Source organism: Sardina pilchardus, chromosome 19, assembly GCF_963854185.1.
Source record: "Sardina pilchardus chromosome 19, fSarPil1.1, whole genome shotgun sequence".
NCBI classification, from domain to species: domain Eukaryota; kingdom Metazoa; phylum Chordata; class Actinopteri; order Clupeiformes; family Clupeidae; genus Sardina; species Sardina pilchardus.
Genome location: NC_085012.1, coordinates 327389 through 345386, shown reverse-complemented (window position 1 = coordinate 345386; position 17998 = coordinate 327389). Strand labels below are relative to the sequence as shown.

The following is a 17998-nucleotide window of genomic DNA, read 5'->3' as shown; positions in this document are numbered from 1 at the left end:
GACAGTTTTGTAAAAACATGTTTAATGAAAAAGGAAAATTTTAGCAGTTCAAATGTGTCTCTGCAAGGCAAAACCAGTCGCTTTGCGCTCAATGATATTGAGAAAACCCACAATAAACAAATGTATTGGCAAAAATATTGAATTTTACGTTTTTGCTTAATTGGACAGTATGTCTACACACTTTCATATCGTGAAAAAAATTCACAGAAAAAGTTCTGACTCTTAAACCAGGTGAAGATTAAACACATTAGCGGTCATTCCCGTTGTCCAGGCCACTTAAAACGGTGATTTTCTCCTCTTCTGGCATGTTGTGACGGGAGAACCATGTCAACTGTGAATGCGGTTATCTTAGCGATAGTTTTTGCTATACCGTTGATAAACATATTGTTGGAAAGCTTAGTTTATGGCCGGTCATGTGAGCACTATAACTTAGTTTTGTAAATTTGACCAATAACTTAGTTTTGTAAATTTGACCAAAGCAACTGGTTTTGCCTTGCTGGGTCACAAATGTATTTAAAAATTAGGATGTGTTCAGAGAATATGTCAGAAGTCCAGAAAAGGCATTATTTCTCTTTTCAGTCTGCCATGATGATTGAGGAAACAGCAACAGATAAAGCCACAGAATGTGGAGTTTTATTTGTTTAGTGGCATTGATGACAGCACAAGAGCACAACAGCCTAATGACACTCAATTAACAAACCATTAGAAAGAACCCCAAACACAGCAATTAGAAAACAATCCTTTAGTGTGGCTGGGGAATCAGTCTGTGTGATCAGAGAGAGAGAGAAAGAGAGGGAGGGAGAGAGACACAGAGAGTCTGTGTGTGTGTGTGTGTGTGTGTGTGTGTGCGTGTGTGTGTGTGCTCGTGAGAGAGAGAGAGAGAGAGAGAGAGAGGAGAGAGAAAAAGCCCATAGATTTTTCATTTACTGTACAAGGACACTAGTAAGCAAGCTTATAAATGTCCACTTAAAAAAAGACCTTTCATTCATTCAGGCCGCAAACCTGTAATTTCACCCTGAAGGCTGTGGCTATGTGTGCCATTGAAGCTCTGTTAAAATACTGGACGTCGGCGCAAGTGGTTGTGAAAATGATATCAGTGCAGCCATCTGTTTGAGAGTCTCTAGCTAGCGCTGCTTGCCGTGCCATGCCTAGTGATTGCATAAACTCCACCGGCGCAAGTCATCTCTGCAGCTTGAAATGATGAAACAAAGGAAATGACAGTTTGAAGAAGACTAAAATCTACAACCACAACTTAAAAAACAACAACTTTAAGCCACAAAAGACAGAGGACAGATGTGAAAATAGCTTGTGAATCTAAATGAGACCACCTGTTGTTTGTCTTTGGTAATTAGGTCACTCCAAATGTATTGACCAACATTTCGATGAGTAATCATGTGGTGAGAACATAACATGTCAACAATGATTTGGAAACCTGTCTTTCCTTCTAAATTCAAAAAAACATGATATCAGCCTAAAACACTCTTTCTTTGGAAATAGGGATGTTTTTTTTGTATTCTACTGGCTAAACATTACACACAGTATATTCACATGAAAGTAATGCGCACCATGCAGGTATCTTCCGAGAAACTTCAGCTATGCTGTGCTGGAATTTATAAACAAGATGTTCTAGACAGATAACACTTGTTCCTACCTATTCTCACCCTTTTGCTTTTACACACCTGGGGAAGACAGCAAGCGTCCACGCAACATCACAATCATCCCATTCTCATATTTTTGCCACAGTGAAGTGAGATACGTTGCTCTGCATGGTCTCACACTGTCCCTGATCCTGTAGGCTATGCGGACTGCGGTGAGATAATGACCGACTGGTGGCCGCCACGGAGAGGTGACCCTTCAAGCACGGCGCGTAGCTCACGAGAAGTTTACGGACGTAGTTCTGGAACTTGCGGCCGAGGAACGTATAGAACACGGGGTTGACGCAGAAGTAGAGATAGGCGACGTTGCGCGTGATGTAGAGGGCGTAGTCGACGGCGTCGTTGCAGTCCATCTGCGTCTCCTGCTCCACCACCTGCATGACGTTGAACGGCGTCCAGCAGACGAAGAACAGCAGCAGGATGACGAAGACGATGCGCAGCGTGCGGTGCTTGCCGCTGATCTGCGTGGACACGACCGTCACGATGATGCGCACGTAGCAGAACACCACCACCGCCAGCGGCAGCAGGAAGAAGACCACCACGTGGACGTAGACGTCCAGGCGCCGCCAGTACGCCTCCTGCGTCTGCCTGCACTGCAGGTTGTTCTCCCAGTGGTTGGTGACGTCGTAGCGCAGCAGCGGGCCCACACCCGCCAGGCCGCACAGCAGCCAGACGCAGGCCGAGGCCGCCACGGCGTAGCAGCTCTTGCGGTGCTGGCTGACGGCGAGCGCGTGCACCACGGCCAGGTAGCGGTCGATGGTGAGCAGCGTGAGGAAGAGCACGGAGCTGTTGATGCTGACGTAGGTGGCCGTGCCCAGGAGCTTGCAGAGCGGCAGGCCGAAGGTCCACTGGTCCCGCTGGTAGGCGGCCCAGAAGGGCAGGCCGCAGGTGAACACCAGGTTGGAGCCCACCAGGTTGAGGAGGAAGACGTTGGTGACCGTCCGCACGCGCTCGAACTTGATGACCACAAACAGGACCATGCCGTTGCCCAGCAGACTGAGGATGAAGATCACATAGTAGAAGCGAGGCAAGAACGCCACAGCGAACTCTTGAACTTTGTTCTTCATGCAGGGATACGAGGGGGTCATGTCGCTGTAGTCGTACGTGACCGTGTCTGAGTAATCCTCCATCTTCACTGCTTGGGTCTGATGCCTATTGTGTCCTACAAAACCTGCAGAATACACCAGAACAAACGCTCAGAAGAAGCCTGCATCTCACAGTCGGTTGAGATTAGTTGCTCAAGTTGTTGGCCACTGAGGTGAACCGCAGATGGATTATTTTGAAACGCGCTACTCACAGCCGTGCAGGAGTCATGGGAGACGAGCATCAGCCAGTGCTGAGGGTGAGAAGCCTTGCTGCTGTGAGGTGTGATGTGTGTAACTCAAGTAGGAGAGGATGAGTGGCTGAGAAGGAGGCAGGAAATCTAACTTAGTCATCCGCCCCTCCCTCCACATGTCGTGGGCTGTTTGGTGTCTTGTGAGTTCAGACGACTTCAGAGTTTAGAGGAACTTCAGTTTTATATAATCTATACATCAGTTCATGATGTTTGTCGCCAGTTGAGGAACTTCAGTTCTATATCTATACAGTACATGGCCTATACATCAGTTCATGATGTTTGTCTGCAGTTATATTGCAGTTGTATTGCGGATGAACAATAATTTGTCTCTTTCTTTCCTGTTTTCTAACAGTGTTGCCAGAGCTTGATCTTTACTGTGAGAAGACAGACCCTCCTTGTCCTTTCTCCTTTTCACACCTGACAACCCCCGCAACATTTAACCTGACTACCTTCTCCTGCACACACACACACTCTAGCCATTGTTATTCACACAACTTGAGTTACCTACCCGTCAATTCTGCTCCAACACTCAAACCGTTCCGTTAATCCGTGCATTTTCCGTGAATACTCTTCCTTGTCCCACAAACGTTTGTTGTCCAAGGAACACGGGCCCCATACGATGGGGTAGTTTATTCCCTTATTTAATCCTTAATTTTGCGGGGGGATGTGATATGTGTTTTCTGTTGAAATTATTTATTTTATGATTAGATTTTTGAGCATTCTAAATAGTGGAATATTATGCTAATTGTATGTTTTAATGGGTGATAGGAAATGCAGTTGTGAACTGAATAATTGTAGAGTGAACTGACTAATTGTTGAGTTACCCTGCCATATTGGTATATACCAATTTTATTTAAAGACTTTATTCAAAGCGAGAATTGTCTGCCCTCAGTGTGGTAGTCTGGAGGGTCTACTTGCTGTGAGGTTGAGTACAGAGTATTGTTGGAATTGGAATTTTTGCTAGGAATTGAAAACCTGCTTTCCCCCCTTTCTCTCTGAATGTTTTTTATTGGCTGTGTGCAGGGTCATTTTTATTTGAGCACCACACATAAATCTGTGCTATCTTTTCACCCAAATCCACATTGTGTGCCGTCTTCACCCCATCACCACCAAGACTCTGTGTGTCCTTGTGGCCACCATTCTGTGTGGACGCGGGCTGCCCCATCACCACCAAGACTCTGTGTGTCCTTGTGGCCACCATTCTGTGTGGACGCGGGCTGCCCCATCACCACCAAGACTCTGTGTGTCCTTGTGGCCACCATTCTGTGTGGACGCGGGCTGCCCCATCACCACCAAGACTCTGTGTGTCCTTGTGGACGCGGGCTGCCCCATCACCACCAAGACTCTGTGTGTCCTTGTGGACGCGGGCTGCCCCATCACCACCAAGACTCTGTGTGTCCTTGTGGACGCGGGCTGCCCCATCACCACCAAGACTCTGTGTGTCCTTGTGGACGCGGGCTGCCCCATCACCACCAAGACTCTGTGTGTCCTTGTGGCCACCATTCTGTGTGGACGCGGGCTGCCCCATCACCACCAAGACTCTGTGTGTCCTTGTGGACGCGGGCTGCCCCATCACCACCAAGACTCTGTGTGTCCTTGTGGACGCGGGCTGCCCCATCACCACCAAGACTCTGTGTGTCCTTGTGGCCGTGGGCTGCCCCATCACCACCAAGAGTCTGTGTGTCCTTGTGGACACCATTCTGTGTGGACGCGGGCTGCCCCATCACCACCAAGACTCTGTGTGTCCTTGTGGACGCGGGCTGCCGGGCGCAGATCTATCACTTCTTCTTCGTCTCCACAGACGTACTGTACGAGCCACAACGACACGTCTCTCCGAGAGCTCCGAGGCACAAAATCAGGAACAGAAAGCAGGAACTTTTGCATCACATCCCACATAGTGGGAAGAGAGGAACCCAACGTATGACTCATCTCAGTGGTGAATGGGTGCATTTTCTTTAACCATTATAAAAGACGAGCTGTTGTCTTCAACCCTTACGGAAAAGCGTTTTCTTTAACCCTTACAGAAAAGAGTGTTGACCCTTATACACAAGAGAGCAGATTTGGTTTTGATTGAGGGAACTCATTTGCACCCCACTGTACATGATGGAGGCACTAACGTTAAAATACACAAATACACAAACAAATTAAAATGGCTGAAATACTTTTAATTTCCTCTGTAACAACAACACAAATGTTACATCAATAAAGCACCATATTAACAATGAAAAATAAAAAATAAAACATGGTATATACCACATTATCTCCCCTCATTTGAATTGATTTGTTTAAATGTTTAAAGGACTAAAATATGATGAAAATAATGTGAATAATATAATACTTTCCTTATGGTAAAAATCTGTCGACAAATGACTTCAAGTAAAATAGAGAATATTTGCCCCCTGCTGAACTCATAAACAGCACAATTCAAACTGAAACCAAACATATCTCATAAAACATACATATATAACATTTTAAAAATGTCCTTACATATACAAAGAAATCATATGTGAAGATGTTGCTGCTTGCAAGCATGCAAACAACATTTACAAATCAAAATGTAAGAAGCACAAATTATTTATATTTTCATAATCTTAGGAAAGATTCCTCCACAGCAACACAACTTGCATGTCTTTAAGTATCAACATTTTGTAGAGATGGGTAAGACATGGCTTCTCTCTTCAGCCTGAGGTGTCCAGTAGCCCATTATTATTTCAGTTGAGTGTAGAGGGGGTTTAATAAGGTTGATGTTGGAGATATACGGAAGACCTCAGAGATGTGAGAAAATCAACACACACACACACACACAAACATACATACCACAAACATACACACACACACACACACACACACACACACACACACACACACACACTATACACACATAAATGTGGACATGGACAGACAGACACATCCAAACACACAAACACATACCACAAAGGCTCCACCAATCACAGTTTAGGAGACCCTGGGCCATAGTCAATACAACGCTTTGTTCTTTAGGAGATCCTGGGCCATAGTCAATACATGCTTTGTTCTTTAGGAGAGCCTGGGCCATAGTCAATACAATGCTTTGAGCAATCATTTAGTTCAATGTCAATTTATCAATAAAATGATATCCATCTCCATTCATCCAAACTATAAGTAAACACCATCATCCACTGAATAAAAAAAGTAAAAATGTAACATGGAGGCAATATCCATATGTAATATAGTGTATGAGAGCCCAAAGTATCCCTCTATAGAGTCTCTAAAGATGCCAGAAAAATACATAATATATAAGTAGTGATTAAAATAACAAACATGTACAGTAACTCTCCAGGGTAGAGATGCACACGTGTGAAGACGCCAACACTTGCTGTACATAGTTTGGGAATGACTGTAGTAGGGTAGTTTGGGAATGACTGTAGATAGTTAGGGAATGACTATAGATAGCTTGGAAATGACTGTAGGGTAGTTTGGGAATGACTGTAGTAGGGTAGTTTGGGAATGACTATAGATAGTTTGGAAATGACTGTAGGGTAGTTTGGGAATGACTGTGCCAAATAGTATCAAAAGAAGTTCCTGAGTCGTTTAGCTCCATAGAGGCCTACTGTATGTATCCAACTCATTTTTGTATTCTTTGGTAACTCCATATATTCTGATATCCATACCATTTCCATATGGGCCGTATTTACATAATTAGCTTTCAAGTTGTTTATATCGCTACGCACCATATGCCTTTTAAGATTATCCTCAGCCGATAAAAAACACAGGCTATCATAAGTCTGCTCAATTTACTGGCTGTCAAATGTCTAGGTCCGTACTCATCATGATAAGCAGACATTATGTTAAAAATCGGACAAAGGTTTCTGAATAGCATATACATGTGATGTAGGCTAATTAAAACACAGAATCCTAACCTCGCTTAGGGTGCCTTATTCCACTATACAAAAGGCCTCGTGCCCAGTATGGAGGTAGCTTAACTAAGGCAGTGCAAATTATGTACACGTTTCTGTCCAAAATGGCTACTACTATTGAGAGCTAACCTCTTCTACACTGAAAATGTTATAAATCATAACAACATCCTGGTGTCATGACGACATGAGTCTTTAAGCGAGGCACGTGGAGGCTGAGGAGAGCATCTTTTTGCAGGTAAGAATAGTCCACTACAGTCCACACTGGCCTTATTGTTTGGTCATTCCCACCGACTGTGAGACGCTGAGTTAGAGCAGTCAGACATTGAATGAGATGATATGTTGTTCATTTCTCCCACAAGTCCTGTGTCCCCATGGGTCACCGCGAGCAGGCCATGATCACAGCGCCCTGAGTGTGTGTGTGTGTGTGTGTGTGTGTGTGCAGTTAGAAGTTGGGCCCTTTGCTGAAGCGGTCCTCCCTGTGGCTGTAGGCCTGGTAGCACAGTGACATGTCACACATGCCGGCTGGTCCTGGGGCACCACGTTTCCCTGGAAGGCCGGGGATCCCCGATTTGCCCGGCATCCCAGGTGCCCCCGGAAGTCCGACCCCGTCGCCCCCACGCGGCCCCTGGGCACCTGTGACCCCGAGGAGGCGAAAGGTCAACAGGTCAACAAGTGGACACTGGGACAACAGCACTAGCACAGCAGCCATCCCCAATCTCCCACGAGAGACGAGACCAGAGTTGCCATAGGTGCCTCTCATTCAGCGTTTATACGCCCTCCCTCGCTCCTCGGGCCTCCATCCTCACTGATCTACATAAAGAATGATGGGGCGGCAACAATGGGATGGTCTATCCCTTCTTCTATCTTTATGTAGATCAGTGAGGATCGAGGCCCGAGGAGCAAGGAGCGAGGGAGGGCGTATAAACGCTGAATGAGAGGCACCCCATTTCAGTGGCTCAGGAGCTAGAGGAGTCGTCTGGTGACTGGAACTCCTCCTGACCCTGTCGAAGTGTCCTTGAGCACAACACCTAACCCCAGTGCTCCTGATGAGCAGATTGGCACCTTGCATGGCAGCCTCTGTGTGTGAATGGGTGAATGTGAGGCATGATAATGTAAAGCGCTTTGGGTGCTTGCAGAAGCTGAAAAAAGTGTTATATAAATGCAGTCCATCTACCATTTAGCATTTCACACTCAGAGAGCCCGCCTTCTGCGCAGCTGAAATAATGGACAAAAACGTCTCTTGCAAATGCACCATCCTTTATGACCTTGTGGACTACTGATAATAATCGATAATAACACATGTTAGTGAGTGCCTGTACGCTACTGATAATAATCGATAATAACGCATGTTACTTAGTGCCTGTACGCTACTGATAATAATCGATAATAACGCACGTTAGTTAGTGCCTGTACGCTACTGATAATAATCGATAATAACGCACGTTAGTTAGTGCCTGTACGCTACTGATAATAATCGATAATAAAGCACGTTAGTTAGTGCCTGTACGCTACTGATAATAATCGATAATAACACATGTTAGTGAGTGCCTGTACGCTACTGATAATAATCGATAATAACGCACGTTAGTGAGTGCCTGTACGCTACTGATAATAATCGATAATAACGCATGTTAGTTAGTGCCTGTACACTACTGATAATAACCGATAATAACGCACGTTAGTTAGTGTCTGTACACTACTGATAATAATTGATAATAACGCACATTAGTTAGTGCCTGTATACTACTGATAATAATGCATGTTAGTTAGTGCCTGCTGAGGAGCCGACAAGATTTGTGTGTGAAACGGATGAGAGCGAACACCATTTCATCCTGCTAGCGTTACTGGATGGAATGAAGTCTAAGTCCTGATAACATAATTACTAACCTTACCACCAAAAAACTCATAAGCACTAACGTTAGCATTATGTCCTGAGGGAAGCGTGTACTGATTTATAGGTTATTAATCCTCAACATGAGGAAGGATGATCTGCGTATGATGAAAAAGCTGACATCTTGCTTTATGACTGTGGTTGCTGACATGCAGATTGCAGTTGAGGCTTTGATTTCACCATCAGCCGAGTTTGTTAAAATGGGTGTGCAGGAACCATGAGGACGTCTGATAACATATACGGGCATACTGGAGGAAGTGGAGTATGCTAGTATTTCACTTCCTGAATATATGTGACTTCTGTTGAGCTTGGCAGTTTACACACTGTAGTAATTCTGTGCTGTTCATTCATTTCAAGATATACGCAATGACATGCCATCAAAGCAATCCCCAAGCCACCAGCAACTGAGGAGCTTGTCTGTACGTAAGATAGCCATTTCAATGTGTTTGGCAGATTGCTGTCAGTGGCTTGTTTCCCGCCCAATTTTCCCTTCCCAAAGAGATCCTTTCAAAACATGCAGTGGTATTTTTTAAGATGTCCCAGAGACATCAACACATTTTGTCTGCTTCTCTTTGCATTTGTTTTGATGTGATTTGATTGGAGTCGGACATTTTGATCGGTCTGTGTTCTACAGGAGACTGCTTTGATTGGATGAATGGTCAGAACACTTACCCATTGGTCCAGGGAGTCCTGGATGACCTGGTCTTCCTTCACCTTTACTTCCTTTAAGGCCTTTTAGTCCCGTGTCACCTGGTAAAATAACACATTTCACTTTACAGTTTTCTAGGATAGCTTAAATAGCTTAGTCTGTTGCATGTTGAATTATTGTCCATTTAGTGAGATAAAGTTACCAAATCCAGATCAGGACAGTTGATTCTTGCTTGGACATGAACACCCTAGAAACTACCATTATTCAGATCTCTTTATGTTGTTATTTTAAAATCACTATTACTCTAATTTCAGATCGTTTGTCTCTGATTGTTTACAGTCCCGCCGTGTCCTGAGTTCTGATTGTGTTTTAAGTGTCTGACCTTTGACCCCTGGGGGTCCGTGCATGCCGGGGGGTCCGGGGTATCCTTGTGAGCCGGGCCTTCCCGGGTATCCGGGGTTGCCCATGGAGCCCTTGAGGCCCGGCGTCCCTGGGTGGCCCGGCGGGCCCTTGACCGTCTCACAGCGCTCACAGCCCTGGGGCACCATGGTCTGCAGCAGCTGGGGCAGCTGGTCTGGGGACAGGAGAACGAGCGCTGTTATTACATGGGCTGGGCAGAGCTGATATGTTTCATATGTTAACCACTCGTCCACTCACTCAACCACCTGATGCCAGTGGTTTCACTAGGCCCGCTTACTGTACACACTTTACTGTATTTGTGACTTGGTGACTGATTAGGATTTATGACTAATTGATTGATTGACTGATTGATTGATTGATTGATTGATTGATTGATTGATTGATTGATTGATTGATTGATTGATTGATTGATTGATTGATTGAGTGAGTGAGTGAGTGATAATTTATAGGTTGCTAATAAACTGACAGATGGATTGAGATTGAGACGGACGATTGAGAAATGGATAAGCATTACATCTGTCAATCAATACATCAAGCAAGCATTTGTTGACTTGGAAGGACAGCCTCTGATCAGGTCGTTGCCGAAATGGCTCTCACCAGAATTTCTGGCTGGATACAACTTCTACAAACACATTTCAGCCTGAAAAACTCTTGCAATCTTCAAAGGACAGTCAAAAACACTTAGGTTCACCTGTCAGCCCTCAACCGACTCTCTACCAGAACGACCATTCTGAATCCATTGAGAGATTCAGTGCAATTCCAGTCTTGACTACAAAGGACTGGCTATGCAGAGCCGACACGTAAGCACTGCATCGTAAGTCATATTGAGGTTAACCTGAGAACCAAAGGAAAAAACCTCCTCTCTTGCATAACTCTTGTGTCATTTTTGAAAAGGCTGATGTTCTGCTGAACTCCACGAAGTCGCTGCTTTTCTCTGTATAATTGCTGACTCAAAGGTACAGTAACACAGGGAGGCGATACTAACTCCTCAGCATGTCTCCGCACAGTTGCAGCAAGTGCTCGTCGGAGGGAGGCTTTCCCTGAAACAGAGCAAGAGGAAATCAACAGTGTTAGGAAGTGATGCTCTCTCAGACAAGACTCAACACGTTCAGGCCCATTCCAGTCAAGGTCCCAACGGAAAACACATGGACTGCACAGCACTGATCTACGGCATGATAAAAAAAGAAACACAACCACCCCCGTGGATTACTGTAAGAACACACTGGGATTTGTTTGGGATATCTTGAATTATCCTAAGAGTCATCACATTCAGGAGTGACTCAAATAACTCAAATGCATTCTTGTAAAAGCTGAGGCCATGAGGCTTCTTGAACGTCCCCTTGGGGATCAATAAAGTATCTATCTACAGTATACGCACAGGCTTGCCAGGGTATCCAGGGAGGCCGTTTTGTCCTGGAAGCCCGTCCTGTCCTGGAGACCCTCGTGGTCCTACGACTCCGACGTGTCCCGTGTCTCCCTTCTTCCCATCCAGACCCCTGGGCCCCGGGTCACCGGCCACACCCTTCTGTGAGGGCGCACAAGAGCAGACGCTGGTCAGTTATGGGCTCTAGCAGACGCTGGCCAGTTATGGACTAGCAGACGCTGGTCAGTTATGGGTCAGTTATGGTCTCTAGCAGACGCTGGCCAGTTATGGACAAGAGCAGACGCTGGTCAGTTATGGGCTCTAGCTAGCAGACGCTGGTCAGTTATGGGCTCTAGCAGACGCTGGTCAGTTATGGGTCAGTTATGGACTAGCAGACGCTGGTCAGTTATGGGCTCTAGCTAGCAGACGCTGGTCAGTTATGGGCTCTAGCAGACGCTGGTCAGTTATGGGTCAGTTATGGACTAGCAGACGCTGGTCAGTTATGGGCTCTAGCTAGCAGACGCTGGTCAGTTATGGGCTCTAGCAGACGCTGGTCAGTTATGGACTCTAGCAGACGCTTCAGTCCAAAGCCACTTACTAAACAAAACAATACAACAGTTAAAAGTGAACCGTAGACTGTTTTATAAAAAAGTTGGTCATATACAGTAGCAATAATATCAACGTTCAATAATGAAAATAAGCAATTTCACAAATATACAAACCATAACTGATAAGAACCATTTAATTAATAAAGTGTAAGCTAAACAAATGCGTCTTCAGACTCCTCTTGGCAGATTTTGGTCCTTATCCAGATATTAACTCTGCAGGCAGGTCTGGCATTACCTATCCAGTTAATGTGAAAAGCCATGAGCCATCAAAACTAGCTAATCCAAAACAATAATAATAATAGTAGTAGTAATAATAATAATAATAATAATAAAGCATCTAACAGCTCTAGTAGCACTATCTCTATACACTACTATTTCCATCATTAAATTGACTTCACATGAAGTAGTGTGTTCTCAAAGTGTCACTTTTGGCATTTAGTTATTTATCTGTTTTAGATTATTTAGAAGTTCCCTCAGGGGAATATAAAGTCCTCTCTCAAGATTCAACTTGACCTCATGTCCATGGTGGTTAAGCACAACCCTGATACTGTCAGCTACATGAAAACTTTTAGAAGGAGGGCACTGCATTGCTGCTCAGTACTGATAGCATCCCCACACTCCAGAGTGCTACAGTGTCTTCTCCAAGCACACAGTCTGCCAAAGCAACAGAAAGTGGAATGGTGATAATTAGAGAGGAATCAATGCTGAGGAGCTCAATAGCATCTGGCCGGCTAAATGGGTTGAGCTGATTCCACCTTTAAATTTTAAACAGGGCCAGCGACTTGGCCGAGAGTATCTCTGCGGCCAGCTGCATTTGTCTTAGCCACCTGAGTCTTTCAAACCTGTCAGACTGTCAAACTCTGGGGCCCCTTCGGGGGCCGGGAGGGAAACTTTGAAAAGGGGTCGATGCATTGTTTTTGTGGCTGGCGTGCGTGTGTGTGTGTGTGTGTGTGTGTGTGTGTGTGTGTGTGTGGGGTGGTGGTGGTGGTGATGGTGGAATGAGGTTGCGATGCAGCGGTCTAATTCCACAGACCTCTCCCTTGCCTCCCCTGAGCCCCGCTTCACCCTGTCAAGAGGAGGAGAGAGAAAAGCCTGTTAAAACTTTGTACTCCGATATCAAAGGGTGAGTCTGTCTTATTAAGAAGGCTACTCTGCTCTTCACCAGAGAGAGAGAGAGAGAGAGGAAAGAGAGGGAGAGGGGGAGAGAGAGAGAGAGGGAGAGAGAGAGGGAGAGAAAGATTTGGGGAGAAAAAGAGACTTGTGTAGTGGTCAGTGCTGCAGTGGAGTTTGGAGGCAGAGTAGAAGTTTTCATCCTCAAACTCCTCGGAGCCTGTGCAGTTCTTTTCATTAAATATCTCAGACAGCCATGCAACCCCCTCCTCTGTGACCTAGCGCGCACACACACACACACACAAGCATGCACACACGCACACGCATGCACACACGCACACACACACACACACACACACACACACACACACACACAAACACACACACCCTCCTCCAACTACTACTCACAAAACACAATGATTACACAATGGCGTTCTCTGATAACTCCAAGCGCACTCCAAACGTCGTGATTAATATCTGCGTTAGGATCTGAAGTGTTCGTGTCAACTCAAGCTTCAGTCGACGTCTCTCTTCTGCAGTGCTGGTGTGACACACAAGCCTGCTGCTGTGCTGTTTCAAATGACCTCTGCTGCCCCCTGGTGTCTGTACAGCGGTATTGCGCGCCCATTCATCCACTCACTCACCGGTGTTCCTGGGGTCCCCGGGGTTCCATCGCTGCCTCGCTCGCCCTGAAAGCCGACAGCCAAGTTGGGTCGGGGGTAAGGGAGTCGGCAGGGGGTAGGGTAGGATCAGGGAGAGATGGAACAAGACAGGAAGAAAGAGAGAGAGAGAGAGAGCTGTGTTAGCGGTAAAAGGTTATCATTTGCATTCCCAGCCCTGGGGGGCCGCTGGGCTCCAGCTGACCTTTTGTCTGTCTGTCTGCGGCGCAGAGTTAGCCAGCCTCCGCTGGAACGCAAGAGAACTCGGAGCGCTGGGAGCTCGAGCCGCACGGCCGCTGCGAGCCGCTGCCTCCGTCAAACGGCCGGCCGCCTCCGCCCCGCCCCACCCCACCCCGCCTGCTCTCGTTTGTCTCAGCTCTCGCCGAGATGTCAAGTGTTTGTGACGTCTCTGAATCTCTCCAGGCGCTCGCTCCACAAACGGGATAAGAGGCAGGTAGACGCTGCTAATTACCGTAAAAATCGCACATTGCTGAACACGCTGCTCCCTCCGGGGTGCGGAACAATCGGGAGCCGCTCAACAGGAGGCAACGACGAAAGGGGAACGCGGAGCGACGCTCTCGGTAGCCGTTCGCCTCGTCTGACAGAAATCCTCCAAATGAGAGCGGCAGCGAGACGGGAGCGGCGGGCCGCACGGCGAGCTCATTTCACACCTCTTGTGCAACACATAATGCCATTACTTCATCCCAGCACAAACAATGTGAAGCACTTAATGAGCGCAATGAGCAATATCTCGCTCGCTCTGCTCCGCAAAGAGGCCGCGCACGCTCCACTAGCATCACTCTTGTCTTGTGAATGTGACTACACACATGAATCTGCTCTCTCTGGCCTCGTTTGAGACGTCAGTGCTGTTGTATCAGTGTCGAGTGTGCTGAGGATTCATCACAGATCACAGGCAGCGCGCGGCGCGGCATAATGATGAACGTACCTGGTCTCCTCTGGGGCCGTCCTCACCTGCCTCCCCCTGTAAACAGACAGGAAGTGATCACTCATGACAACACACTAATCGCTCTCCATGACCGATGGAGACACAGGCAAGGAGCACTTACAACAGTAGGACTAATTGTACGGCATTCACAAATTGTATATTCAATTGTACATTGTGACTCCACTGCGCAATGACACACACTGACTGATGCCTAACCAACTAACAAATGTGCCAGTGAGCCAGGGAATGTGTGCATTTATTCTGTGTGTGTGTGTGTGTGTGTGTGTGTGTTCAGTGTCTGTGTGTATTAGTCTGTGTGTGTGTGCATGTGTTGGTGGAGTGTATGTGTGACTGTGTGTGTGTGTGTGTGTGTGTGTGTGTGTGTGTGTGTGTGCATGTGTTGGTGGAGTGTATGTGTGACTGTGTGTGTGTGTGTGTGTGTGTGTGTGTGTGTGTGTGTGTGCATGTGTTGGTGGAGTGTGTGTGTGATTGTGTGTGTGTATGTGTGTATCTGTGTTTGTGTGTGTATCTGTGTGTGTGTGTGTGTGTGTGTGTATCCTACCTTATGGCCTTTGAACCCCGGCAGCCCCATTGGTCCTTGTAACCCTGGAAACCCGTTCTCTCCTTTCATGCCCTAGAGCAGAGCAGAGGAGAAAGCAGCGCTTGTGCTGTCTGCAGCCGAGATACTGAATTTGTGTTGCGTTGTGTTTGCGGTCGTGTCGTGTCGTGTTATGTCATGTCCTGTTTGTGGTTTCTGTTTCTGTTGTGCTGTGCTGTGCTGTGCTGTGCTTGTTGTGCTGTGCTGTGCTTGATGTGCTGTGCTGTGCTGTGCTGTGCTGTATTGTGCTGTGCTGTGCTGTGCTGTATTGTGTTGTGCTGTGCTGTGCTGTGCTGTGCTGTGCTGTGCTTGATGTGCTGTGCTGTGTTGTGCTGTGCTGTGCTGTGCTGTGCTGTGCTGTGCTTGATGTGCTGTGCTGTGCTGTGTTGTGCTGTGCTGTGCTGTGCTGTGCTGTGCTGTGCTGTGCTGTGCTTGATGTGCTGTGCTGTGTTGTGCTGTGCTGTGCTGTGCTGTGCTGTGCTGTGCTTGATGTGCTGTGCTGTGCTGTGCTGTGCTGTGCTTGATGTGCTGTGCTGTGCTGTGCTGTGCTGTATTGTGCTGTGCTGTGCTGTGCTTGATGTGCTGTGCTGTGCTGTGCTGTGCTGTATTGTGCTGTGCTGTGCTGTGCTGTGCTGTGCTTGATGTGCTGTGCTGTGCTGTGCTGTGCTGTGCTTGATGTGCTGTGCTGTGCTGTGCTGTGCTGTGCTGTATTGTGTTGTGCTGTGCTGTGCTGTGCTGTGCTGTGTTCTGCTGTGCTGTGCTGTGCTGTGCTGTGTTGTGCTGTGCTGTGCTGTGCTGTGTTCTGCTGTGTTGTGCTGTGTTGTGCTGTGCTGTGCTGTGCTGTGCTGTGCTTGATGTGCTGTGCTGTGCTGTGCTGTGCTGTGCTTGTTGTGCTGTGTTGTGCTGTGCTGTGCTGTGCTGTGCTGTGCTGTGCTTGATGTGCTGTGCTGTGCTGTGCTGTGCTGTGCTTGATGTGCTGTGCTGTGCTGTGCTGTGTTGTGCTGTGCTTGATGTGCTGTGCTGTGCTGTGCTGTGCTTGTTGTGTTGTGTTGTGCTGTGCTGTGCTGTGCTGTGCTGTGCTGTGATGTGCTGTGCTGTGCTGTGCTTGATGTGCTGTGCTGTGCTTGATGTGCTGTGCTGTACTGTGCTGTGCTGTGCTGTGCTGTGCTGTGCTGTGCTTGATGTGCTGTGCTGTGCTGTGCTGTGCTTGATGTGCTGTGCTGTGCTGTGCTGTGCTGTGCTGTGCTGTGCTGTGCTGTGCTTGATGTGCTGTGCTGTGCTGTGCTGTGCTGTGCTGTGCTGTGCTGTGCTGTGCTTGATGTGCTGTGCTGTGCTGTGCTGTGCTTGTTGTGCTGTGTTGTGCTGTGCTGTGCTGTGCTGTGCTGTGCTGTGCTGTGATGTGCTGTGCTGTGCTGTGCTGTGCTTGATGTGCTGTGCTGTGCTGTGCTGTGCTGTGCTGTGCTGTGCTGTGCTTGATGTGCTGTGCTGTGCTGTGCTGTGCTTGATGTGCTGTGCTGTGCTGTGCTGTGCTGTGCTGTGCTGTGCTTGATGTGCTGTGCTGTGCTGTGCTGTGCTGTGCTGTGCTGTGCTGTGCTTGATGTGCTGTGCTGTGCTGTGCTGTGCTGTGCTGTGCTGTGCTGTGCTGTGCTGTGCTTGATGTGCTGTGCTGTGCTGTGTTGTGTACAGCTGAGAGGGACTGGGTTGGATAGAGCGCCAATGTGTACAGCTGAAGGGGAATCATTGGACAATCATCAAGGACGCGTGCAGGGATGGTGGTGGGGTCAAGAGGTCAAGGACGCGTGCAGGGATGGTGGTGGGGTCAAGAGGTCAAGGACGCGTGCAGGGATGGTGATGGGGTCAAGAGGTCGAGGACGCGTGCAGGGATGGTGGTGGGGTCAAGAGGTCAAGGACGCGTGCAGGGATGGTGGTGGGGTCAAGAGGTGGAGGACGCGTGCAGGGATGGTGGTGGGGTCAAGAGGTCAAGGACGTACTCACCTTGGGACCCGACTCTCCAGGAGTCCCAGCAGCACCAGAATCACCAGGGGAGCCCTGGACACACACACACACACACACACACACACACACACACACACACATAGGCATGCACACACACACACACACACACACACACACACACACACACACACACACATAGGCATGCACACACACACACAAAATCATGTGTAGTTAATATTTAGAGAGAATGAATTACTGTATTAATGAATGAATGACGTGGTGGGTGAATGGATGGGTTCAGTTGTCACATGTCCTGTACAGTACATTGCCAGAGTAAGTCCTGCTGTCAGCGCTAAGCCACGCCCCCGTCCCTGTGGTGCTCCCCTGCAGACTACTGTACGCTCTCTCTAGCTCTACTCTGTGTGTCCTCTCCTCTCATCTCATCTCATCTCATCTCATCTCAACTCAGCTGCACACACGGTATTACATCAGATTGCAGACATACACACACACACACACACACACACACACACAGAAACTAAACACCAGGTTGAGAAGAGCGCAGTGCGACACACTCCCACTGTGCGCTAATTAAAGTTCTGTTCATTAGGAAGTTCTAACGAGCCTGACAAAGAACAACAGTACAGGCCCCAGCCATGGCACGACTGGCTGGGGCACCTGCACCGCACGCCGGCGACCCGGCACACGGGATCGATTCCCGCCCCGTGGTCCTTTCCGGATCCCACCCTGACACTCTCTCCCACTCACTTCCTGTCTCTCTCTACTGTCCTATCATTAAAGGCATAAAAAAAGCCCAAAAAATATACTTAAAAAAGAAAAAAAAGAACAACAGTACAGTCCGCTCTATGCGCGGCACAATACCGCTTCATAGAGTGCATAACGCCTTCACT

General features: G+C 47.6%; 2 protein-coding genes across 2 annotated transcripts in view; both read right to left on the bottom strand.

The window, feature by feature from the left end:
• Positions 1 to 615: 615 nt before the first annotated feature.
• On the bottom strand, positions 616 to 3027 carry LOC134066364 (C-C chemokine receptor type 4-like). The gene is made up of 2 exons (XM_062521674.1): positions 2953 to 3027; positions 616 to 2826 (listed from the first exon to the last, which is right to left on the bottom strand). Exon 2 carries the CDS (start codon positions 2783 to 2785, stop codon positions 1727 to 1729), a length of 1059 nt encoding a protein of 352 aa, XP_062377658.1. The 5' UTR covers positions 2786 to 2826; positions 2953 to 3027; the 3' UTR covers positions 616 to 1726.
• Positions 3028 to 5148: 2121 nt separating this feature from the next.
• Positions 5149 to 17998, bottom strand: part of si:dkey-225n22.4 (collagen alpha-1(XXI) chain) — a 68817-nt gene continuing 55967 nt past the window's right edge. Inside the window, exons 18-27 of the mRNA XM_062521846.1 lie at positions 17127 to 17180; positions 15096 to 15167; positions 14534 to 14569; positions 13573 to 13617; positions 12852 to 12884; positions 11226 to 11372; positions 10833 to 10887; positions 9810 to 10001; positions 9451 to 9528; positions 5149 to 7520 (exon numbers count right to left, since the gene is read on the bottom strand). Coding sequence (XP_062377830.1) covers positions 7330 to 7520; positions 9451 to 9528; positions 9810 to 10001; positions 10833 to 10887; positions 11226 to 11372; positions 12852 to 12884; positions 13573 to 13617; positions 14534 to 14569; positions 15096 to 15167; positions 17127 to 17180 — 903 coding nt within the window. The 3' untranslated portion in view covers positions 5149 to 7329. The remainder of the gene's footprint in view (positions 7521 to 9450; positions 9529 to 9809; positions 10002 to 10832; positions 10888 to 11225; positions 11373 to 12851; positions 12885 to 13572; positions 13618 to 14533; positions 14570 to 15095; positions 15168 to 17126; positions 17181 to 17998) is intronic.

Excerpts from the sequence above, each read along its gene's own strand:
- LOC134066364 (XM_062521674.1), bottom strand. The coding sequence starts at position 2,785 with ATGGAGGATTACTCAGACACGGTCACGTACGACTACAGCGACATGACC.